At 36.1% G+C, this 26159-nt stretch overlaps 4 protein-coding genes across 4 annotated transcripts; 2 read left to right on the top strand and 2 right to left on the bottom strand.

The window, feature by feature from the left end:
- LOC18771057 (probable plastid-lipid-associated protein 13, chloroplastic) lies at nucleotides 17–5583 on the top strand. The gene is made up of 7 exons (XM_007203458.2): nucleotides 17–643; nucleotides 960–1081; nucleotides 1166–1249; nucleotides 1371–1467; nucleotides 2054–2270; nucleotides 4021–4073; nucleotides 5246–5583. Exons 1-7 carry the CDS (start codon nucleotides 356–358, stop codon nucleotides 5339–5341), a joined length of 957 nt encoding a protein of 318 aa, XP_007203520.2. The 5' UTR covers nucleotides 17–355; the 3' UTR covers nucleotides 5342–5583.
- On the bottom strand, nucleotides 7496–8587 carry LOC18771409 (VQ motif-containing protein 25). The gene has a single exon (XM_007203969.2). It carries the CDS (start codon nucleotides 8342–8344, stop codon nucleotides 7832–7834), a length of 513 nt encoding a protein of 170 aa, XP_007204031.1. The 5' UTR covers nucleotides 8345–8587; the 3' UTR covers nucleotides 7496–7831.
- On the bottom strand, nucleotides 15913–20151 carry LOC18769718 (delta(12)-fatty-acid desaturase FAD2). Its single transcript, XM_007204334.2, has 2 exons — nucleotides 20022–20151; nucleotides 15913–17355 (listed from the first exon to the last, which is right to left on the bottom strand). The coding sequence occupies exon 2, from the start codon at nucleotides 17342–17344 to the stop codon at nucleotides 16196–16198; it is 1149 nt and encodes a 382-aa protein (XP_007204396.1). The 5' UTR covers nucleotides 17345–17355; nucleotides 20022–20151; the 3' UTR covers nucleotides 15913–16195.
- Nucleotides 24431–25922, top strand: LOC18769446 (18 kDa seed maturation protein). The gene is made up of 2 exons (XM_007202611.2): nucleotides 24431–25179; nucleotides 25286–25922. Exons 1-2 carry the CDS (start codon nucleotides 25072–25074, stop codon nucleotides 25682–25684), a joined length of 507 nt encoding a protein of 168 aa, XP_007202673.1. The 5' UTR covers nucleotides 24431–25071; the 3' UTR covers nucleotides 25685–25922.

Raw genomic sequence — 26159 nt, 5'->3', positions numbered from 1 at the left:
TGTCACACAACCCACATGACCAAAAAGAAGGGAAGAAAAAAAAAACGAACGGTAACAAACTAACAGTCAAAACGCACGCCGCTGGCAAAAAAACTCAGCGGCAGGACAAGCAGCCGCCGATTCCGATTCGCCAACAAATTCAATCAAAAATTGAAAAAGACCAAACAAGATAATACATAGATATTAGTATTATTTTTAAAATGACGAAAACACCCCTCTATCAGACACACACACAGAGCCTTCCCACTTCCCTCGCACCCTTCAACCACCCACCTGTCTTGTCCATTCCTTACTATATCAGACGATTCAAACCCAGCCAGCCCTGCTCTCTCAACTCTCCCTCTCTCTCTCTTCAATGGTGTCCGTTCAGAGCCAGCTCTCTGCGATTGCTTCGATTCACTTCTGTTGTTCGTCGTCGTCTTCATTGTCCTCGTCCTTCTCTTCAACCACCACCACCACCACCACTTCACTGGTCCCTGTCGGAAAGTGGCCGCAGTATGGACGGAGAATCTCCGGAGACCGGAGACTTCGACTCCGGCGATCCCTGTGCCGAGCAATGGTTCAGCAGGCCGTTCCCGGAGCTCCTGCCGCGTATGCTAAGGAAATGGAGAGGCTTTCAGCTAAAGAATCTCTGCTTCTTGCCGTGAGTCTCAGCAATTTTATCGTCTTTTTCATATACGATTCTCTGAATATATATGATTAATGTCAATTAATAGAGAAATTGATAGCTTTATGCACTGATTAGCTATTTAGGAAGTGGTAATGTGAGAATATGCCATTTTCAGTACAAAATTCGCTTTCTCCTGAGCTAGGAAAGTATACATGCGAACTACAACAGTGCTTAAGTATTAAAATTCAAATTAATATGGACCGTGACATCATGATCTCCATTCAAATTATTTGGTACTTTTTTTTTTTTCCTGAAATTCTTTGACTTGTTTTGAAACCCTTTGTTTCAGTTTAAGGATGCTGGGGGTTTTGAGGCTTTGGTCACTGGAAAGACAACAGACATGGAGCGGATTGATGTGAATGAGAGGATAACTAGTTTGGAGCGGGTCAATCCAACACCACGTCCTACAACGTAGGCACATATCTAAACAATGAATTCCCACAATTTTTTCTTTTGGTTTGGATGAGATGTTCACTTGTTTGTTCAGCTACCCAGGTCGCCTTTTTTGGAAGGTCGATGGAATTTCGAGTGGTTTGGATCTGCAAGCCCAGGTCTATTTGCTGCTAGATTTATATTTCAGTGAGTTCTGCATACATTTACCTTTTTAATTGTTGGATTGGTTGAAAAAAAAACAAACTGGTTTTGAAATTTGAACTGAAAGGTAGCTTAACGTATTGATGCAATCTCTCTGTTGCTGCAGGAGGTTTCCTTCAACTTTGGCTAGTTTGTCAAAAATGGAGGTGGTCATCAAGGATGGGAATGCAGAGATTACAGCAAACTTGAAACTGTTGAACTCGGTATTTATTTTGTCTTTTGAAGTCCTCAGTCCATGGAATGCTTTCATATATATGATGAAGCACTCAGAATAAATACTGCATTTGTCACATCTCCATGTGAAACCGCAGCTCCAATACAATATGTTATGGATATTGAACTTAGGTGGGTCATTATTTCTGTTGAAGCACTAGTGCTTGGTTAGGGCAAGTTGGGTCATGTTTGCATTAGAACTGTGGCTTGCTTGTGCATTCTGTTTAGGTACAACATCACAAGATCAGCCAGTCAATCTGTGTGAACTATTTTGCATCTTGTTTTTGTCATTTTTCTTGGACTCTTAAAAAACCTAGCAATTATTTGTGTTAGTTCAATTCTGCCCCTCTAAATAAATGCAATTAGTATGATTATCGAGGGAGAGAGAAAGAGAAGTAAATTATTAGTCTGATAGTATTTTCTGTGATAACAAATAGTCAAGGCATAATCGTGATTTAGACATGGTGTTACCTATCATTTCTCGGTTTCCACCTCCTATTTGTGTGCTCTGTTTGAATTTTGTTGATGTAACTTTTTATGAGCATTCATTATAAAGCATATTCTGGTTCTTTGCAGATAGAAAGCAAATTTACTCTGTCAATCAAGTTATCTGTGGAGGGACCAGTTCGAATGAAAGAGGAATATGTTGAGGGAATTCTCGAGACACCAACAGTTATTGAAGAGACAATACCAGAACAGCTAAAAGGTGCATTTGGTCAGGCAGTGAGCACAGTGCAACAACTTCCTTTTCCTATTAGGGATGCCTTTTCCAGTGGGCTGAAAGTTCCTTTAAGTAAGTGTGATCTTTTTCTTACCCAGTTATTCTCTTATCTGAGTTGCAGAGTTGAATCTTGAACTGCAATCAACCCTTTTAATATCTGCCTCTGTTGTGGTCTGGTAACACGTAATGAGACAGTATATGAAATTTTGGAAAACTTACTATTTGGGATAGAAAGATGTTTGTGAATTATTTTTAAGTCTATGAATCACTCCAGTCAACTCCTATAAATCCATTGTCAGAAGAATATCTGCTGTGCTGTGGCCAAGTACTATGTAAGGGAACAGTTATGAAATTTGCGGAACTGACTATTTGGGATTAGAAGATGCTATGATGCCTGTAAATTCCTTTTTGTGAATGAATCCTAACCTCCTGCTTGATGATTTTACCATGTGTTAACTGTTTTCATAAGCTCTCTACCTTTGGCAACTTTTGCTGTTTTGACATTGCAGCAACCAGCCATTTTGTCTTTGTAGATTGATCAAATATTCCTGCTCTTCCTTCTGTAAATCTAAGGGTGTCGATGGTATACCTGGGGGTACTAGTTGAGACTTGGTTAAACATCATATGCCCACCATAAATTTTCTGAAAATGTTGTTACCATTCTTTGAGGCATATATAAATTATAAATTCTGAACATGGTATCTTTGCTAATCATTCCTTTTACAATAAGATAAGTTTTCCTTTTATTTTCATATTAGTTAAATTTACATAGGTGTTAAAAGAGCTATAACATTTGCTTTTCTTGAAAGATGAACGCTCTCTTTTTTCCAACCTCCTTTTGTGTCTATTTTGGGAGGTGAGGCAAGGTAAATGATTAAATACCCAAGCCTCAAAGGGCACAGTCATTGATGACCTTGGTAGTGGTTTGTGTTATGATTAGGTACCTCAAAGGAGGTTTTTCCATTTACAAGATTCTGCGGCTGTTAGGTTGAGTATATAGTGAGGTATTGTGTCAATTGTGAGGTATCTTAAGGTGTTGCTACTTAGCCAGCTACAGTTTATTCTTGATATAATTATAATTTTTCATATAACCTTTAGGTGTCCCATGTTACTCTCTCTTGGTTTGAACGTTTTTGTTGGTTGGTTGCCGTAAAGCGCTCTCGAGGATGAGGCTTAGGACCCATAACCAGAGAGTTGATCTTATAATTCAGGTTGAAACATTGTGACTTCAAAAGCTGCAGATATTTTATGTTTTGTTTAATTAACAATTTTACCACTCAGATGTGTCTCGAATGGAGTTTCCAAATTCCCACCCTTGCTCTTTCTTGCATGTTTTATTTGTTGGCAGCCTAGAATCCAGAATATTAAATGGTTAGATACAATAAATATATAATTTTCTCATCACTAAATTCAGTCATAAAAATTAGTGGGAGCGATCATCTTAGATGGTATGGGATTTTGTGCATATGTGATGATGCTTTTTCATTTTTCGATGTTTGTTTGCAGTAGCATATACCGACCCTGCTTATGCTCCATCCAATATGATGAAAGAAGCAATTTGTCTTCTGAACCTCAGCCAATATTACCTTCTTATATTACTTTCGCCTCTATGCTAACTTAGATCTCATTATGAACCCATGGCAAGTGTTTACTGCTTTATGCTTGCCTAGTTTTATTGTTTTTCACTGTTGTTTGTACCAGTGTATGCCTCTCCCTGCTAATATTCCATCCAATATGATAAAATAAAGCAATTTAACTTTTCACCCTCATCCAATACTGCTTTATCTCATTCTTGCCTGTATGCTTTACCTTGTGTCTGCAGCTGGAGCTTTTGAGAGACTCTTCATGATTTCGTATCTAGATACAGAGATACTTGTAAGTATCCCACTGAGTTTTTTTTTTCATAATTCAGTCCTAATTTGTTATGTTTTACATTGTAAAACTCTGACCCATAATGATTAGCAGAATTAGATGACTACCTAAGTAATTAATCTCCTTAGTCTTGAAATATGAAACTTGGTGGAACTGAAAACAGCTGTTCAATTTGAGTTTTAGACTGTCTTCACAAAAATATAGCTAAATTGAGTTAAAATCTATTGCATGTAGGCAAATAGTTTAGGGACGAATGAAGTTTCATTTTTTCTTGGGGGCATCTGTTTTGTTTTCATCATTTGTAGTAGAAACTTTTCTAAATTTCTAAAGTACATTCTTAAAGAGGGTTAAACTCATAAGGTGCATGATGTATATTTTGCTAAAAGATATATGATGTATTTGAAATCCATTATTTTCCCTAGATCACCTTGACCCTTTCATTAGTCTGATGTTTGTGCATGAATAATATTCATAAATAAAGTCAACAGTTCATAAATAAAGTCCACGGTAATGCCTTTTGCTGATCTTATTATTGTATGTTGTGATTATCCTGGATTTAATAACAGATGAAATAGGTTTACATTTGCTCCCTTTACCTTTGACCTCACTAACCTTGGAATCAATTGTGTTCTAAGGGTGAAGTCTTTATAAGTGTTTTACCTCTGACAATTAGAAGTCATTTCACCTTTGTCTCTGTGTTGTATTATTATATGAACCGACTCTAATATTTCCTCTTAATCAATCTTACTTAGCATGCAAGACTTTCTGACTTTGTTATTCTGACTTTTAACAAAGGCTACACTAACAGATGCACTCTATCTCCCCCACAAACCTTGTTCCCAGAGTCAAACTTAGACATTTGAATCTTGAGAATGAGCCATTATCTTATATAGCTTATACGTGCCAAACTGGCGTAGCCATGCTTTCTCCACCACTTCCATACACTTGCTTGAAGTTGGTTATGGGTTGTTAGTTGCTTATAACTGTGTATGGTTGGCCTGTGGTACTGTCAAAACAAGAAAAAAGGAAAAAGAGTTGGCCGGTGACTATACATATGAACATTTTCACGCATCTTAATACTAGATCGGCTTTGATCTTTTATTATATTGCGGAGTGGTGGCTTCATATAGGGCGCTGCGATCAGATTTTAAATTCTGCTACTGGGTTTGATGCAGATAATAAGGGATGCAGCTGGAGTTCCTGAAGTACTTACAAGGTTGGATACAGCTTCGTCTCCCCTGGAAGAAACCGTCATGGAGTATGAGAGCTAAAGGTTCTTCTATGTATGGAAACTCAAATTTTTTTTTCTAAATTTTTAGATATTAATTAAAATAATAGTTACATTTACACCTGTTTCTCTCTCTCTCTCCCTCTCTCTTAATGAGATGTTGCTTTTTTTTAATTTTTTCTTGTTGTCTTCCAAAATTTTCCAAATAATCACCATAAAAATAGGTGACATGTTTTATTTCTGTTAAATTCAAGTCAACGGACCAAAATTGAGTGTGGTTGTTCCTCCAAGTCTTAAAGCATATTATATAATTTGTTTGCCCTTGTGATGATTTTTAGATTCACCGGATAAGAACAGGGAAAATATTTGTAAATTAAAGGTTGGTGTGAAGTGTGAACATGTTTGACTAAAATGCACCACGCTGTTTGACTATTGATCTGCTCTGCTGTCATGCTTGATTTACGACATGCCGCCTCCAAAGCTTGACCTTACATCATCTGGAAAGCCATTTCAATATTTAATTTTCCTTTTCCTTTGGTTTGATTACTTGGTTAGTTGGCTGTGTTTCCCTTTGGCCCTTGCCACTTTGATGTGCGTAGGTGATTGTGGACCGTTGATGCATTGTGAGATTCACGTGCATCAACGGGCTGATGTATTGTTGTTGACACTTCAAATTGTAGGAGAAGAAATTGTACAAACATGTTGAATCACAAAGCTTCTCCAATGAAGGGGCTGTGGTGAGGGGGTGTGTTGAGGGGTTCAATCTGTTCGTCCAATAATAGTTTTGCAATTAATCTGATAACTATAAAGGATCCTTTCATTATAACCTCTCATTACAGTCTCTCGAGTTCAATCTTTAGATTTTACACGTGTAATGTTCTAGAGGCATTGACTCTCTGTGTACGGTCGTTTTGGATCAACAACAGATGACACTATATGAGCATCATAGAGGCACTAATTGTGGTTTGGTTAATGGTGTTGCACCTGCCATCTCAATCTAGCTTCATTAACTTAAATACTTAACTTGTGGCACCAAGAAATAAGAAATCTTAATATAACAATTTGCGAATAAGAAATTCACCAAAAATTTTGACTTCCGCCGCTGTTTATTTGTCAACTATTATTATTAACCCCTGATGCGAACTTGGGCTTTTTCTATTTTATTTTCTTATAAATTAAGAAAATAATTTTACAGCTCTTGGTGTGAATTGAACATCTATTCATCTCCAACGGCAGGGTTTAGCGCAGTAAAAAATGGTTTTGACTTCCAGACATGAGGTTTTATGTTCGAATCCCCACAACACCATAATTGTGTGTCTGAAAAATCTCCCTCCCCTATAGTTTAGACTATCTCTTGCACTAAAAAACACATCTATTCATTTGCTCATGGTACAATTGGTTGGTATGTATGTATGTGTACATATAGACGTACATTTATATATATGTATATATCTTCCGTACATTTGTAGATGGGAATGGGATATAATATACAATAACTCTTAGATTGGTTTATGGGTTTAATAACTTTTATTTATTAATTAATTATTAGCCAACTTGGGAGCAGTTGGTGGTTTTTTCCCCTAAAAACAACAAGTGGGTTATGCAGAATTGTGTGTTAAATTTCATGTGGGCAATTAACAATGGAAGTTTCCGAATTGGACTAACAAAACTTGGGAGTTGGAGGAGTGTATCTGGAATTTCCATGCCAACATGATAAGAGAGAGACGACTTCTGTAATAAATGGGGAAAATTAAATTGCAATTAGACTCTTGCAAGAAAAGCTATAAATTTATCAAAATATATAATTTATGCACGTAGAATTTGGTTTCCCAAACAATAATACTACTCTTATCATATATGTATATTATATTCGCATACTACTTTATATAAGGGATGAAGTGGACATCCATATCAATTAAAATTAAACATTCTCTTTTCTTTTATGATTCATTGATATTTTTTAATTGATATAGCTATCTACTTCATCTACCGCATAAATTGATATAAGAACGTGATATACAAATGGATTACGAGTACCATTACTCAACAAGAAATCTTCATTTAGAGAGAGAAACAGAGGCCCCACAACAACACATACATAAGACAAGAAGGAAGTCCTACATCCAAATGGAACGAGACAAACCCTCTTAAATATAGCTCAATTTAAAAGCTAAATCTTAAAAAAATCAAAGAAATAATTAAGAAATATTATAAGTTTCTGCAACTTCCAAATGGAATGCAACTGCAATATCTCTGCAGAAAACAGAGAAGCACTCAGAAGTATATGTCTTTAACCCTTGTATTTACATCAAATGGAGAGAGAGATCAGAAAAACATAAGAAAATTGGAAATTAAAAATTAAAAAGACATGGATAAACAAGTAGTACTATAATTAAGTTAAACCCTCTAAAAATCCCAAGAAATTAAGCAAAATATTTTAGAGAACTCTGAAACTCATCATACATTCTTCTTCTTTTCTTTCTTTTGGTGAGAATCACACATCAAACTTTAATTTCTGAATTGCTAAATATTTCTAGACAAGTTGGGTTCCTTCAAAACCATGCAGGTGAGAATTTGAGGCATCCAAATTGGGTAGCAGAGGAAATTCACCAAATTCCTGAATAAACCCTTCCAAATCTGCAAATCTCTCCAAGAACCCACCTGAGTTCTCTGCATTCCACATCATCCCCTCTTCCTTGACTCTCTCTCTTGATTGATCCAAACCCATGTACCCAGTTCTCATTAGCTCCAGCTTGTCAGCCATTGATGATGCATTTTTCTTGGGTTCTTCTCTGCTGCTGGGAATTAAATTCCTTGGCCTCTTATTCTTCTTCTTGCTGCAGCCATTTTCAGATGGTTTTCCTGTGAGTCTCTGCACTAACTCCCTGAAGTTTGCCACGTCTGTCTTGATGATCTCTGGTGCAAATATGTGAATGATTCGAATTTTGGGCTTGGCTTTTGATATTGTTTGTGAGTCTCTGTGGATGGCTAGGGCTGCTGGTAAATTTGAGCAACAAGTTTGCTTCTTGGTTAATGTCTCCTCCATGAGAACTTAATGGCTAGAGAGAGAGAGAGGGGGGAAGACAGAGAGAGAGAGAGAGAGAGGTTGGGAAATGGAAATTGAGGAAGTTGGTGTATATATTTGTTTAGAATGAAGGTGATGCTTATATAGGGGAAAGATTAATATAAAGGGTGGTTAATTATTAATTAATTAAATTGGAAGGACAAATGGGAAAAAACTAAGAAAAAAAACAAAAGAGGGGAAAAAGGCTGTCTTTGGGAGGAGGGGTTGGATGAATCCTTGTCTGGCAATTTGCTAGAGTCAATAGAGTAATTAATGGAACTCAATGGTCCCCTATTTCCCAAATTGGGAATTTTATATACTTATATATGTATTCTGTTGAATTTATTATATTATATGTTAATGTTTTGTGAGTTTGGGGTATGGGAGGATATATGTGAACATGTATGGTGTTTTTCATCATACATGAAATTACCAAAACATCCCCATTTTCCATTCAACTTGGAACTTCATTATTAGGATCATCCAATTGTAAAATTTCAATGCATGATTCTCCTCTTCTTCCTCTTCTTGATTGAACCTTGAGAGATGAGTGGTTCAATCATTTAATTAAAGTTGTCATTTATTGTGTTCTAGCTTGTATTAATCCTTCCTCATGAAATGGGATTTCAATGCTTAGTTATGAGGGAAGTTTTCGTGCAAATTCAAATGTACTTGAGGATTTGCAAAAGACCCACTAGTGTAGTGGTTCTGGGTTCGAGTCTTAACATTCGTGTTGTGTGTGTGAGTTTAGTATATTATCACTCATCTCAATAGGAAAGATCCTCAAAAAATGCTTAAGGTTTTAGGCCAAAGCAGAAATTATATCATATTACTATTTTTGATACTTAACGACAACTTAATCTTTTGATACTATACATCAATGTCATCCCCAACATTATTTTTTTATAGGACTTCATCAGAACTGTTACATGATCGTGATCAACATTTAAAAAGTACTAACCACATTAATCACGTACTCTATAAAAATTGATCACACGTCATGCACAAAAATAAGTTTCATATGGGTAATTATGACAATATGGAGCTACACATAAAGCCAAAGTCATGGACTCATAGGTTCATGGCTTGCACAATTGTACGACAGCCGTACCTAATCCCGCGTTTCAAACCAAAACAAACTACAAAAATAAGTTCCAAAAACATAAGACTTTGTAAATCGTTACTTTTCTGTTTGATCCTCCATCTTGTCTGTAATTTTTCATTACTGAATTCCTATAAGATCTGAAACTTGATATGGAAGCACAATGATTTTGAGCATCCATTGTTTTGGGGTTTGGTCATCTCTTTAATTGGATACGATCCAGCAAAGCAGCTGCAAATAGTTGTGTGCATGTAGATTGTAGGGGGAGAGTTTTAAGTAGCTATATATAAGAGTATCAATTTGGTCCCATAGAAAGAACAAAAATTAAGGAAAATTTCTAGATAAGATATAAACTCACCGTAACACCTTGGTAGTGTGTGTGTGTGAGAAACTCCCCTTCAACTGTAATTTAGACTATCGTTTGTATTAAAAAACGAACTTGCTTCACAATGAATCGTGGATGTTTTGTTATTAAATATTGATGTAACTTAACAATCTAATAACGTAATATTGTTTCGCATCCTATGTAATTATGTATATAAAAGCAAACTAGTACGTAGGGATGCACGAGGTATCTCACTCTTGCTAAATTGCAAAACCGACTTGGATGTTTTTTTCTCATTTGGCTCTATGTTTTCATCTCATAGCTACATAGAGAGAGAGAGAGAGAGAGAGAGAGAGAGAGAGAGAGAGAGAGAGCAGCATGGCCGGTCTTAAGAATTGTCACTACTCACTAATGGAGCTTTCGATCCCAAACCTTAATCTAAATTCATATTTGACTATGTCTTCACAATAGATATTTTTATTTTTATTTTATCTCTTGCATTATGTATAAAAACAAATGAAAACATTCACCAGTCGATTTTGTAATTAAGCATAAGTGAGATTAAGAAAGGTCCTTAACCAGGTTTAAAAATTTATAATTATCCTTTTTGTATGAAATTTTGGACACAAAAATAATGCTAATGGAAGCTGTTATGTGTGAATGCCAAAAAGGGTTGTTTAGGTGAGAATTGCTCAGTGGGGAGGTCACATGGCACGTGACCTTTTACAATTGGTGCAACTGCCATGATGTTTAGCTTTCACTTTTTTGACTTTTTACACGATCGTTCGTGCATGTCATGCTAATGAGAACGCAACCCTAAATTGGTTAGTCATCCTTTTTAATTTGCAACTTTTACTTTATTCTTTTACTTCAATTGAATATATAAAAGGCTTTTTTTTACAACAAAAAACCTTCCTTGTAATTCTTGTCTAATTACATCAATTTATATGTATATTATATACAATTTGTACGAGCTAGGTAGCTGGCAGCTTACCATTTTTCTTCTAAATGGGGCTAATTTCCTAACAGAATTGAGTAAGGACTATTGTGTATGAAAACATCATTGTATTTCTATACACAAAGATAACACTGATAAACAGAATCATCGTTTCTATTAATGTAAAATACAAACGTTCGTGTCTGAATAATCATGATCGTATTTGTATTATCTATGGATTACAGCACATCTATCTAAGGTTTAGAAAATCAATCATTTGTGTTAGAGCTCTTCATTTTTCATGCTATGCTTAGGAGAACTAATGAAAAATAATTAATAGCCGGCCGCAGAGGAAATATTATAGATATTCAATTGGATATTATGTGTACAGTGTATGTACCGGTCGATCTTCCGTTCTGATCAGAAAATAATAACCGTCGGATGTGCACGTGATGAACTGACACCCATGGTGATGCGTTTTGCGTCATCAGAGAGAGAGAGAGAGAGAGAGCACACGAGTCCAGTGCCGGCCCCGGGATGGCAGAGCAAAGACTCAATCTTAACTGCCACGTGGCGACGTGCGTGCCGTCCGCTGCTTCCAAGAGCAGGAGCCAATCCAACGAGTGCGAGGCCACTCTTTATTGACGTCTTAATTACTAATTAGGATTTTTGGGTAATAATTACGAACTTGGGTTGCACGACCGCACTCTCGTGTTATGCTTAGCTGGATCCTGTCAGCTTTTTCCCAACATGTGTCTTGCGCTGCATTTTTTCTTACCAGTCTTCCACTCCTTTTCAAAAAAATTCTTAATGAAATAATGCTTATCACTCATTCCATCCCAAAGCTTTGAACAAGGATGGATTTATCACGTACTTAGCATGTGTGTTATTATAATATGAATCACAATTTTATATTCTTACAAAATCTACTCCAAGGGATTATGGCAAGCCTATTTGAAAATAATTTTAACTGTATAAGTAAATGTTTTTAACCATTTAAATTACAAATTTATTATAAAATTCTTAATGCGTGCATAACTCATTTGAAAACCACAATCTAATAATTTACCATCATTTCAAATTTGAATCAATTGACCGTACACACGTTTAATTATTTACCATGGAGTGATGATCTTACATTGATTGGTAAATTGCCTAATAAAGATCACAATAATAGCTATAAAGTTTGTCCACCTAGCTTGACTAGCTTGACTAGCTTTTAGGGTTGCTATATATATATATATATATATATTATTTTTTTTTAAGGGTTGGTATATATTATTGAAGAGATATATATAGAGATAGAGTTTTTATTTGAGGGACATTTTTGTAGAAATTACTTATTATTATTGTATTTTATTAATCTAAACAGTCTATTTTATAGATATTCATTCAAAGATCATCATTATAAAAAATCACTTGAATCCAATGTCATTTGGCTACTTAATTATAAATTATTAAAATTCAAGTACTTTTCTAAAGTACCACTTAATTATTAAAAAAATTTATAGTGAACATTAAAGGATGTTTTTCAAATAAAATTATTTGAGGGATCTCTCAATAAAAAAGGAATATATATTTTGTTGATGCTAAAAAATGGTCAGATACTTTTGGACCCAACTTAATGATCATATTTGTAAGATCCCACATCGTCCAAAGGAGAGGGGGTGATGTGCCTTATATGTGCACATCCGCATCCATCTAGCACGAGGCCTTTTGGGAGCTCACTGGCTTCGGAGTCGTAGGAACTCTGAAGTTAAGCGAGTTGGAGGCTAGAGCAATCCCAGGATGGGTGACCCACTGGGAAGTTGCTCATGAGCTCCTAGAAACAAAACCGTGAGGGCAGAGAGGGGGGCCCAAAGCGGACAATATCGTGCTACGGCGGAGCCGATCCCGGGATGTGACAATTTGGTATCAGAGCCACTCTGCCGTGTGGTGCGAGTGTGCCGACGAGGACGTCGGGCCCTTAAGGGGGGTGGATTGTAAGATCTCACATCGACCAACGGAGAGGGGGTGATGTGCCTTATATGTGCACATCCGCATCCATCTAGCACGAGGCCTTTTGGGAGCTCACTGGCTTCGGAGTCGTAGGAACTCCGAAGTTAAGCGAGTTGGGGGCTAGAGCAATCCCAGGATGTGACAATATTGCCTTCGGCTCTTATGTGCTCTTTGGCAGGTTGGATAGCTGCAAAATGAAGAAAGAGCAATGAGGTCCTGGGCATCGGTGTGGTACCGGTTGAAGGCTTTTCAATGCTTAAGTTAGTACCGAGTATAAAGTGAATAGTGATTTGGACATAGTGGTGGCTAAGTAGTCAAATGTCACAGTTACTTTGTTTTTTTTATAGATCTTGGGAGATGTGCATCTTGAGTGAGATTTTGATGTAGAACTGTGGACTTCGCCTGAGGGGATGCCACGTGTTTTTGTGAGAAATCTCTAATGAAGCGCGGTCTTTAGCCATGATCGGCAAGTCATGGTGCCGAAGGCTCACAACCTGCCAATGGTACTTTGTGGGACATAATAGATTGCTAGTTTTAGTGAATCCTCCTTATGAGTCCTTTATTTCAGTATAGTTCTCTTATTGACTGATCAAATATGGTATAAACATATACATATGCATATATGGATTTAGGTCTTCTCTTTAATTATATTATGTGTTTCACATTAGGGTTGCTAGGCCGCAGTGGATGTGATGGAACAATGGCACCCTATATTAGTATGGCGTGTAACCAGAATTGGTGCTATATATAGTCCTGCCAGAAATGATTAAGGCTAGATAGGCTACTTTCTCTTTGGACACCCCAGATCATGATACATGTATGCTTATATTCTTCAATAATACATATACATATATATATATATATGTATGTATGTATATAACTTCGTGGCAGAGATGGCAATGATTATGGAACACAGAAGCTACTAGCTAGTTCATTTTAGGCACTATGCAGGAACAGAAAGAAAGAAACATATATATATTTATGGCATAGATGTCACATGTTTGTACGTACTCGCCATAATATCCGCTTATGAAACCAGACTCAAACAAACCAACACATGCAGAATATATGGTTACTTCCTGTAAAATTGAATGTGAAATTAAGGAGTTGTTGCACGTGATGATGATCAGTTTGAATCTGACATGCACATGCAGTTGCAGATGATTTTATCTTACAGTTTGCATGTATTCTGAGACTGCGAGTGCACAGTAAAAGTACTATATATTGCACTATTTGGTAACTTCTGTGCCTAGAAAGGCTTCCTTTTCCTACCCACGGTAATTCATATTCATATTATTTGAAGCTGGCCTACCCATATACATGACCTAAAAACACTCAACCCTTTTTTAGGTTAACCATACAGTTTTGAATTTTCTGGAGAAGGTTCGACTAAGAATCAATTTAACTCGCACGTTCAAATAAGAATCAATTTAATAAATTGTCAAATTGTCTATATTCACAATTCGACAACGTAACGTTGTTTTAATAGTTTAACAAAAGAAATATGCATATGCAAGCAAGATATATTTCAATTTTCCACTAGACACAATTTTTTTTCTTCTTATAACATTAGTTGTATGACCTAATATACAAGATTCTTCTCTATACATCAAATTAATATCATAGACCAATTGATGTGTACATGTAAAGAATTAGTAGTACATACATTATTGGACTTTTTTTTTTGCATGTGTTTAGTTACCAGTTGCTTTCATGGTTGATTTGTGGTCCAGAGATTTCACTTCTCATTGTCTTGCTTTTCTTTTTGAAGTACAAATCAAGTAACCCAAATGTTTGCCTAAGAAATCTTTTGACTTGTAGATATTCAAGGTTACTTATAAATCTGATTTTCTGTTCTTATGGCAAGTCATTCTATTGGCCATGGAAACATGTAAGTATGCATTTACCGTTGACTGATGGAAAATAATACCAACTTAATATGGTTTAATTAAGAAATAATAACCATCGAACGTCGACAGGATTTTGAAATGGTCGTGATTTGATGTCAATTTCCCCTTGATGTTATGAAACCCAGGATTGAGGATGCTGACATTGATTGTAAACTTTGATTTAGTCATACATAGTAATCAGGATTCAGATAATCCATTCCCATTAAGAAATTCATACCTTTCAAGTTCGTAATTTACAACATTATTAAAATAATAATAATCCAATTCATTATATATATTGGTGTGGTTAAAAGGATTATGTAACAACATAATGGGCTTCTGTGGTAGGGTTGTAAACTGGATTGCAGATTTCTAATTTATTTTTTCGCTGAAGCCTCTTATGATAACAGGGCCTGGAATAATAGATGAGCATATTGGGCCAGTGTAATTAAGCCTGGGCTGAAGTTTATACTAGATACATCGATTGGGCTACTCCAGTAAACATATATATATATATATTTTGGTCGATATTTAAATTTTTGTTTTGTTTTGTCTTGACTAACTGGCCAAACTCACATTTACCTTTTACTTTTGTTACATGGAGTAAATCGAACACTTCGTCGAGAAATCCTTAACTCATTTACTGTATCCTTCTTTACAACTCACTCATTTAATTCAATTTTATTTTTCTTTCTGATGAAATAAAATGAAGAGTAATATTCTTCCAAATTCCGAACTCACCACGGGCTATATTGCAATTTACACTCATGTTTGGACATTTGGGGTCATGTTTCCCGATTGAAATTGGATTGGATTACATTTGATCGGAAAGGATAATACTAATCCAATAATGTATTATATAGTCTAGCATGATTATAGACATAATCCAATCCCATTTTGGTGGGATTCATAATTCTACTACATTTAGGCTCCAGTAGACATAATCCATTCCAAGTTATTTTTAGACCACCAAACACTTGACTAGGATTATTAGTTCTATCCAACCATATAATCTAGCTCACCAAAGGAGCCCTTGGATTTTATTCTTCCACATCCCTCAAAAACGGGTTGAAGATAGAGTGGGTGAGAGTGCCAAATATAAATGAAGCAGCAAAGACAGATGGAATGGATCAGTATTGTCCTGTGGCTGAGCAAAGCCCATGTGTTATCATTTCATTTAGCCTGCCTCCCTCTCGTTCAGGGATTCATTGTGCCACAGAAATTGAGTTCCAAGTTAAAACGACTCTCTTGAGTCTTTCTCAACCGCAAAAATGAAAATGAAAATGAAAATATTCAGAATTGGTTTAGCACGTTCCATTTTTCATTAGGCCTTTGGAAGCTTTTTGCTTAGGAAATTAAGCACATTCATTGGAGGGGAAAGAAAGGAACGTAGCACAGAACATTCTTGCATTCTACAATAAATAGGGGTGAGAAAATTATTGAAATAGCACAACTAGTCATATTAAAGTAGAGTCCCAAGCGACGAAAGAAACCTAATTCATGAGTGAAAGGGGAAGCTCGGATCCATTACAAGAACTTAAAACTCCCCCTACACTCATTCGGGCAATTTTGATAATCACATTTATAACTTATTATTGTACCAGAAGACACCTTTCTTGTCACCCTCATCTCGCTCAACATAAATACACTCCTTTGCCTCCCTGAACATTGCCTTGAAAACCGGCGTCCTGTCCAACTGATAGTAATCGCCCAAAATCGGCTTGATAGCTTTGGTGGCCTCCATTGCATGGTAATGTGGCATGGTTGAGAACAAATGGTGAGCAACATGAGTGTCTGTGATGTTATGGAAAACCTTGTTCAGGATGCCGTAATCTCTGTCAACTGTTGCCAAAGCTCCTCTCAACCAGTCCCATTCTGAGGAATCGTAGTGTGGCAATGAAGGGTGTGTGTGCTGCAAGTATGTGATCAGCACCAAAAATCCATTCACCACCATCAAAGGTCCTCCATAATAGCATACAACCCAAGCAAGCCCTTTCGCCACAGCTAGACGGTATAGCCCATATACGACTGCAAGAACACCGGCATCAGAAAGGAAAATCTGCAATCGTTCACGATCGGAGAAGATGGGGCCATATGGATGGTAGTGGCAAGCAAAGCCTTCATAGTGCCTCCCTGAAACATTGAAAGCCAGATACAGAGGCCAGCCTAGAGTGAGTTGGATGGTGAGTGTAAGGAACCTGCCCGGTGGGTTGTTTAGATATTTGGAGTACCATCCAATAGCAGACTTCTGCTTGGGGACAAAGACCTCATCTCGCTCAATGGAACCTGTGTTAGAGTGGTGACGGCGATGGCTATACTTCCAAGAAAAGTAAGGCACAAGGAGGGCAGAGTGGAGGATTAGACCGACTGTGTCATCCAGCCATTGATAATCACTAAAAGCATGGTGACCACACTCATGCGCTATCACCCAAACACCAGTCAGGACACAGCCCTGAACATACCAGTAAACTGGCCACGCCAAGAAAGAGAAAGGTTGAGAGAGAGGCTGGATGTAATTGCAAGCAATGTAGTACAGGAGAAAGGCAATGGTAAGGTCATAAAAGACATAGGAGAAGGAGCGGATAACAGAGCGCTGAAAGCAATGAGGTGGGATGGCTTTCTTGATCTGGCCGAGACTGAATGGAGGTTTTGAGTATGGCACTCGCTTGGGGTTGTCGGTTTCAGCGTTCTTACGGGTAGGGGGTGCGGACATTCTTCCACCGGCACCCATTGCTCCTAAATCTGCAAAGAAAGAAGAACGAATCTCTTGAGTATAATGTAATTGTCAAAAGGAGGTTAGTCCATAATGCACCACCAAAACAGAATAATTCAATTGTAGTGCCACAACAGGATTTCAATAGTTATATACTAGTTTATAGGATATCAACACCAAGAAACGAAAAGGAGATATTAGTAAGGATAAAGGTAAAAGACATGAAACAATTATAAATAATTTTATTCCTCGGATCTCTCACATATTCCTCCCTGTAGACCTCGAGAGTGACTACGGCTAGGCGGGTTTCCTCATTGGCTGAATCGAAGAGCACCAAAAAAATGAAACACCGCAAACGTTGAATTAAAAATACACCAACCGATTGAGATATTTGGAGGTTCAAGCCTCACACGACGACCACTCAGAAACAAAGTGCCAAAGTAAACGGACCAAAACCAACCAGAAAGGCAAGTGGAATATCCAAAAGAATCCAACATACAAGTAGAGGAGCTCTTTACATCACACAACCAATTTGATCTAAGTTATTGCCGCTACTATTAACCAGTGTAAACGTACCGACAAGCTTCCCTGGTTTTGTTACATATTATTTTTAACAGCTGAGACAGAGATGGCAAAGACTAATCACTCAAATATAAACTAGGAGTTTGTGTCACTAAGAGCATTCACAATAGGCTCTCTAAATCACCTCCTTAGACAAATTTTAGGGAGCATTTGGAAAAATGCAACTCCAACTATGCTCTCTATCCACCTCCTAAAATAGGGAGACCTCTAGGAGCTCCTAAATCTGAAGAGAGAGAAAGGACTCCTAATAAATGCTCTAATTAGATCCACTATGCATAACGGACAATTTGACTACAAACCCAACTCAAGTCTTTATATACAATAAGTCACACCAGAATTTCAAATCAAGTAGAACAAGCACATATAAACCTAGAGGATGTTTAATGCATGCCACAATTTTAAGGAATAAAAATTGAAATTAGTGTTTTTTTGTGTTAATAATAGACGGGTAACTCAAACTTGAATACAATTGGTGGGGACTGACCCTTAAATTAGACGTAAAAAGTACCAACAACAAAGTCTTGCGAAAAAAGGTGATTTGAATAAATAGAGTTTTCTTGGTTTTATTTGATATTCCTTAGGACCCACCACAACTTTAATTATGTGCCGACTGCTACCCCACATAGGCAATAAAGAAACAAGCCCTCATGCTAGTTGCAAGTTGCAACGCACCAAACTAGAAGAAATTGAAAAAATGAATATAAACATATGATGGGCAGACTTCTCAATCCTCAATGAATCTAAACAGACAAGGAATTGAGGCGTGTCACGTGAAGGTATCCCTTACGCCTCTCAAACTTGAATAAAGAAAGTAAAAATAAGCATATTTTATACAGGTTCAACGTTACTACAGCACCTGCGGAAGAGAAATTGTTTGGCTCTCCCAATATCAGGATCAGGTCAACCATTCGGTCAAGGTTAATTAAATATTAATAAATGACAAACAAAACTCATTTTCCTCTACGCATGATGGACTTGACGATAAAGCTTTGATTTTGACCAGATTATTTTCCTAATGTGCCGAACATTTCCAACTTGCCCATGGCCCAAAAAATATCAAATTTAATTTGTTGCCAACTTGCCAACCAAAATTGAAATTCCAATCATAATATCGTTCTTTGAATATTCTTAAAACACTGTTACGGAGCTACAATGAATTTCTCGTTGGAATTTCAAATTCTCAAAACAAACCTAGCCAAAGCTTCGCAAAGTTACAAAATTATCAGCCGAGAAAAAGTTATCACGAATATGTGCAAAATAGTCAGGACGCACTTGCAACCGCCCCAATAAAACGCGGCATTTAAACGTAAGGAGCCAAGAAGGAAAAACGAGAACGAAGACGAATGGTCAGAAAATTCGGGCGTGATGGGGGGGACCGCATAAAAACGGACTATTATTTTTCTCAAACAGAAAAAACCGGAATCCATATTAACTAATATTAAATTATAATATTAACCGTAAAAATGATGAAAAATAATTTAATACTTGAAAATAAGGTGTGAGAGATGACGACAGATATCATGTGTGAAAGGACCAAGGCAAATAACGCGACAAAAAATCCAGACTGTTACGCTCATATGAGTCAGATCGGACTTCGAAATGCTCAATTCTTTTAAATCAACCATAAAAATAGAAATATATAGAAATATATATATGTATATTATATAAAAGAAGAATACCAGTTGCATCTAATAATACAGCTCAAAATCGTAGCCGTTGAAAAAGAGAAGGAAAAATAAAAGGAGATGGAGTTGCAAACGAACAGGAAGATCTGAATCTCCATAGAGAATGAACGAGCTTAAAAAATCATATTAGTAGCATTATAATAATCTAGCTCAAAATCGTAGGCGTTTAAAAGAAAAAGGGAAATAAAATTGGAGTTGCAGTCGCAAACGAACACGAAGATCTGAATCTCCATAGAAAACCATTAACGCCTAGATCTAATCCAGATTACGCCATTGAAGCAGGAAATGGAGCTCAAACATACAAAATGAAATCACATTCAATCAAAAACAGCGAAATGCAAGTAGAAAACTCCGAATTTGACAAGCCAAACCAAACAGAAACAATCAACCAGAAGCAAAATGAATAAAAAAAACTAGAGAGAGAGTACCTGAACAAGAAGCTCTTCTCTCTCCACGCTCTCTCTCTCTCGCTCTTGGGCTCGGTGGCCTGTTGTATAAGGAGGAAGCGCCGGCCCTTTTGAAGTGTCCAGGAGGGCCTGAGGCCACGACTATTTAAGCTTTGGCTTCCCTCCCGCTTTGCCATATCTGTGGGACCCACGGGTTACGAGACGGGGCCACGGATTTCTTCGGACTTTGTATATCTGATGACGTGGCCACAGCTGATTCGATCTCCTCGGTAACTTTTGCTTGCTTTGCGTGACACGATCGATGCTCTGCCTCAGGCTTTTAACTGATTTTACATTCGATACTGACCGTCTATTTTCCCACGCACTTTCGACGTCGGGGATGGGACGTGCCTACCCATGTAAGAGAAAGTGAAAAAAATAAATATCTTGTAACAAAAAAAATAAAAAAATAAAAAAATATCTCTGTGCTATCACGTGTATGTGTCAGTGTCAGTGTGGGTTGGCCCTCCTGGTGCTGTTGAATTTTTTGTAATGACGAGAGTGGCCCCTGCTGAGTTCGTGAAACGACGTGTTGGGATTTGAGGTTTTTCGTAATTATGGGCTGCATTAGGGTGACGATTGTGGAAATTATGGCGCGATAGGCAATTGCCGCTTATATGCGGGTGGCCAGTACCAGCACTCAACACCTACACATAAAAACATAAGCTTTAAATTTACATGCCAACGAAATTCAAACATTAATAATTAAAATTATTAATTAAATAAGAATAATATAATAAATTTACATTTTTTTAATTAAAAATTTTAAAATTAAAAACAAAATTAAATAATAAGTCCTATTTTTATGGAACTTAACTACCTATATTATCTTTTCTTAATTTTAAAAATTTTAAAAAAAAACTAATTGACACATACATGAGCATGTGCCAAGAGGCTAGAATAATAATAATAAAAGGTCAAGAAAAATAACCCAACCAAAAATAGGGTTATGATCAAATTTGAGCCATTTTATTTGATAATGTTTTTTGGGAGATGTTCCCACTTCTCTTTTGTCTACTTACACTATTTTTTTGTTATAGTAAATATTATTTTTTTTAAACAGAAGGGAATGTAAGTGAGAAAATCATCACCCTTTTTTAGTATAAGCAACAATATAAACTATAGGAAATGGTGTCTTCACACACACTATCATGATGTTGTGCAAATTCGAACCTAGAATCACTTCTCTATAATCGCTTAAAATAACTAAAAATGATTATTTGAAGAAGCACATGGGGAAGTACTTCTTCTCAGAAGTGATTCTTGTCTATATAGAATCACTCTCAAACGAACCCTTAAACCCCATTAACGGCCACTTGATCTAATAAAGGGTTATTTTGAATCAAACAAAATCATATCGCAACTAATTTTATTCGGTGTATTTAGTAGATTGTTTGACCTAGTTCCGGAACTATCTCGATTGAAAATAAATCGTTTATATTATTATTTTTTTGACATTTGCATTTCTTTTTCTTTTTTTATAATTATTTACACTTTCATGTCACATCCTCCAAATTTGACGTCATAAAATCTCTTTATCTTCAATGATTTAATAAATAATAAAAAATTAGAAAGACGTGTTACTTATTTGACACACGATGTGCTGTGATGGCCTCTAAAATCATTTCAAAGGGAGATGTCAAATGTTAAATTTGAATTTGATGACTTATGTGGCAATTTGACACTTTGAAAAAAAATTTAACTCCACCCGAAATGCCAAATATCATATTATTTTATTATATATTTTTAAAAACAAATGGGGCCCATATGATGCATAAATTTTTTAAAGTGAGTAAATGATAGTGGGGTACATGACTAAAAAATATATTAAAATAATATTTGACATCAAGTTTTTTGATATGTTATGTTTGACATATCTCTTCCAACCTTCAAATCTATATAAGATTTGACTACTCGATTGGACTAACTTTAGCCTTCAATTTTTGTCATTTCATGTCCATGTGACAATTTGATATATCGGTTGGAGATGCTCTAAAAGCATCCACAATCATGTTCTCTATTTTTTAGTTAAATTTTAACTAAAAACATATAAAATTTATTTTAGGAGTTCTCTATAAAATTTAAAATACAATAATGCTATCTAGTTTAGGGAGTCATAAATGCTATAACTCTTTTTTAATTGGTCCATCTCTATTAAAAATAATATAAAAAATAGTTGGCATTAATTAAAGGTTTGAAATACACTTTAAATAAAGCAGCATTAAATTATAGGGAGCAACTAGGAGTCTTTTCTCTCTCCTCAGATTTAGGAGCCCCTACAAGTCTCTCAATTTTAGAAGGTAAATAGGGAGCATGGTTGGAGTTGTATTTTTCGAATTCCTCCCTAAAATTTGTCTCATGAGATGATTTAGAGAGCCTATTGTGAATGCTCTAACCACGGTGCTAGGTGTGTCACATCGCCAAGTAGCACTGGTCCTTTTTGAATTTAAATTGTCTATAAATAAGACTTTTTAAACTTAAATGTTCTTCTTTGACCAAAAAACTTAAATGTTCTTAAGTTGAGGTGATGATGTCATTGTGTTGGATGGGGAAGTCCATCATTGAAGTTTTAAAGTTGTAGCTTTTTTGAGAAATTATATAATGGTATTGGAGTATGGTTACGGGGTATAACTTGTACACGTGTTATAATATGGGTAGACAAAATGGTTGATATTCCCTTTAGGCTGTGTTTGGTACATGAAAAATGAGGCTTGAGGATGGAAAATCATTTGTTTTCTCATATTTGATAAGTCCAGACATGAGAAATGGTTGTTTTGTACATAAGGAATAGGGGAAAAATGTAACTCATCTCCTCCTTAGTTTCATTTTCCCTTTTTGTGTGAAACTTTGAAAAATGAGTCAGTATTAAATGTATATTTTTCATGATCATTTTGTCCTCATTAACAATTTAGAATTACAATATAACATTAAATGCATTCTTTTTTTAATTTGATTTCGTATGGATATAATTGGAAAATTAAATCAACTTTATTTTACATTTCTACGCAAACCAAATATGGAAATGCAATAAAGTGATATTTTTTGGTTACTTTCCTAACATAACTTTGCTTCCTAAAATCATTTTCAATCAAACTTTTTTTTGTGAATCAAGTTATAATATAAACACGCAAATAAATTAAACAACGTAACCATATTTCGTGACTAATTAGGCTTTATTAATTTTGTCATAAAAGAAAGTAGGTTTCGGGAGTTGGCCGTCCGTCTCCGGTTCACTATTGTGTTACTATTACTCCTCTCAACCGTCGATTTGAATTTTGAGGAAATGTGCGTCAAATTTTCTTCCGTTGTAAAAGTGGTTGGAGAAATGTTTCGTGGTAATCAACTCAGTGGTGCCTACCATGTGTTGCTACATTTTTGCAACACTTTTTTATTTTATTCAAATGTTTGACAATTTCCCAAAATCAAATTTCCTCTCATCTTTAAATAAATAAAAAAAGGTAATTTCCATTCGAAGTGCCCTTCTGTAAATTTATATAGTAGAATAATAATTCAATCTTGAGACTTTTTATAACTAAGTTGAGAATTAAGCACATGTTTAAATGCTGACTATATTTCATATAAATATTTAGAATCAAGGAAGCAAAGTTATGTTTAAATGCTGACCAAATTTGATATGAATATTCATTCCCACAATGTTAGATCTCCAGAATTGAATATTCAGGTAAGACTTGTCTTAATCATGGCTTATTTTCAAACTGATAGGACATGACTTGTCTGTCTTCTCTTAGTGAATTTCATAGAATCCCAAACTCCGTATTTATACAAGAGAGTAGACCATCTACATAAAATTGTACAAAATTTCATGATGCATTGCATCTAGCTTAGACAAACTCATAACTTTGGAACTCTCTGTCTATTTATACAAGAGACCAACACGTACGTCTCATTAAAGTTCAATAGACAAGGTAAGCAAACTTAGATGACTTTTAACACAAACATCTTATCAAAGTTCAATAAGGTGATCTACTTTCATGTTGTTATCTCTCTCTCTCTCTCGTTTGTTGAGGATGATTCTTTTTCTTTTTAGAGTCAATTTGTTTACTTAAAGATGCACGTAAAATAGTACCGTCTGACCTAATTTTCTCCAATCTATATCTTAGCTATCTACCGGATTAAGTTAAAAGTTCCTTGCTTTATTGAAACATGTTTCGTATAAAACTTTCTAAAACATATTGTCGAATCTAACTCAAATATTTCAAATGAACTAAATAATCAAGCAACCTGAACAATAATTTAAGAACAAAATTGATCTGATCCCCATTTTTCCTTAATAAAAGTATGTATTAGGGTTGTTTCGAAATAAAATTGGGGTTTTCAAAACCGTAGCACTCTTTTTTTTTTGGTAGTGAGTATCGGTTTAAATTAGGGAATTTTTTTAAAATATATTGAATTGAGTTTCGGTTTAAATTAGTGAGAATGAAATCTCTCTGTTAAAATCATAATGATTGTAGTGTAATATAGGGTTTAGTTTTGTATGGTTCAATTGCGTTAGGTGCATGATGCAATTGTTAGTCTAATTTAAGTTCCGATTGTGATAGGTTCATGATTCAATTGTTAACCTAATCATCCAAGCATATCGGGAAACAACGAACTCTCTTTAAATGCTTGGTTCAATTGAGTTATTTTCATTCTATTTATATGCTTTTTTTTTTTTTGGTTTTGTGTTATGTGTTTTTTTTTCGGGTGATTGCAGATACACGCAAACGACACGTGTCATTATTATCATCTTCGTGTCGCAACCATATAAACTTTCCCAACTGCTGCGTCATCAACACTGTCAGCACGCTCTGACACGTGTCTGCATCGTGTCAATACAGGGATCGTGATGTTCTCTCCAGCGCCCACCTAAACTCTCTATTATTCCACGTGTCGCGACTCCAACACGTCCTTTGAGCCTATTTGAAGCGCACCATATTAACTTGCTACAGTGTGCTAAAAAACAAAGTTTGAGACAAATTATTTGGATTGGAAAAAAAAAAAAAAAAGGAAAGAAAAAGGAAGTGAGCTGAAAATGCAGTCTGGGAAGAACGTAAAGGGGTCCGTGAAAGAAACGGCTGCTAATGTAGCAGCCTCTGCTAAGTCTGGCATGGACAAGACCAAAGCCACAGTGCAAGAAAAGGTTTTATTTCATGTGTTTTATTTTAATCATGTTTTTTGTGTTTCATTTTATGAATTTATTATTCATTCACCATTTGTTTTTGTTTTTCCAACCAAAAAAAAAAAAGGTGGAGAAGATGACAGCTCATGACCCGGTTGAAAAGGACATGGCAACCCAAAAGAGGGAGGAGAGAATGGTGGAGGCCGAGCTGAACAAGTGTGCGGCGAAGGCACACAACGCCACGGCTAGACACGAGGCATCCGTGGGTGGGCCCACGGGGTACACAACAAGTGGCACTGGGACCCACACATACTCCCCAACCGGGGCCACAGGGCAGCCCACTGGGGCTCACCAAATGTCAGCGCTGCCCGGACATGGTACCGGGCAGCCCACGGGCCAGGTGACGGAGGGAGTAGTGGAATCGCACCCTATCGGGATCAACACAGGTACGGGTTGGACCGCAGCCCATAATACTCGTGTGGGTGGGAATCCACCCGGATATGGAACTGGTGGGACCTTCAGTTGAAATGGAGCCTTTGATTATGTACTATGGCCATTAGTTGTGGGGTCGGGTTAGGTCATCTTTTAAATCCCAATTTTTTTTGGTGGGTTAATATGTAATACGTGGGTTTTTTTTTTTTGGGCAAGTCTTTTAAGGCATAGTGGTTGAAGTTTGTTTTGATATTTTACAAGTTTTAATGGAATAAAATTGGTAGCATTGTGTAAAAGTTTATATATAAATTTGAATCAGAAATTTGGACCAAGTGCCAGCCAATTGAGAAGATGCTTAGATATGTGAGATGAGAGAGATTGAGAGTGTCTCAGTGCCAAAAAGAATTAACTGCTTGTGGTTCTAAGAAAATTAGTAATGATTTTTTTTTTTAAATTTATAAGTTTATAAAAAAAATCGGGGAAGATTCGCCTTAAATCTTCTTTAAAATCTTCTTTAACATTAAGAAAAGACGTATTATGAGACAAAATTGTCTCTGTAAAATCTAATC

This window comes from Prunus persica, chromosome G7, assembly GCF_000346465.2.
Source record: "Prunus persica cultivar Lovell chromosome G7, Prunus_persica_NCBIv2, whole genome shotgun sequence".
In the NCBI taxonomy this organism is placed as follows: Eukaryota; Viridiplantae; Streptophyta; class Magnoliopsida; order Rosales; family Rosaceae; genus Prunus; species Prunus persica.
This window is presented reverse-complemented; position numbering and strand designations above follow the sequence as displayed.

Excerpts from the sequence above, each read along its gene's own strand:
- LOC18771057 (XM_007203458.2), top strand. The coding sequence starts at position 356 with ATGGTGTCCGTTCAGAGCCAGCTCTCTGCGATTGCTTCGATTCACTTC. Across the intron at positions 1,468-2,053 it reads ACTTGAAACTGTTGAACTCG|ATAGAAAGCAAATTTACTCT; the intron begins GTATTTATTTTG and ends GGTTCTTTGCAG. Across the intron at positions 2,271-4,020 it reads TGGGCTGAAAGTTCCTTTAA|CTGGAGCTTTTGAGAGACTC; the intron begins GTAAGTGTGATC and ends TTGTGTCTGCAG.
- LOC18771409 (XM_007203969.2), bottom strand. The coding sequence starts at position 8,344 with ATGGAGGAGACATTAACCAAGAAGCAAACTTGTTGCTCAAATTTACCA.
- LOC18769718 (XM_007204334.2), bottom strand. The coding sequence starts at position 17,344 with ATGGGTGCCGGTGGAAGAATGTCCGCACCCCCTACCCGTAAGAACGCT.
- LOC18769446 (XM_007202611.2), top strand. The coding sequence starts at position 25,072 with ATGCAGTCTGGGAAGAACGTAAAGGGGTCCGTGAAAGAAACGGCTGCT. Across the intron at positions 25,180-25,285 it reads AAGCCACAGTGCAAGAAAAG|GTGGAGAAGATGACAGCTCA; the intron begins GTTTTATTTCAT and ends AAAAAAAAAAAG.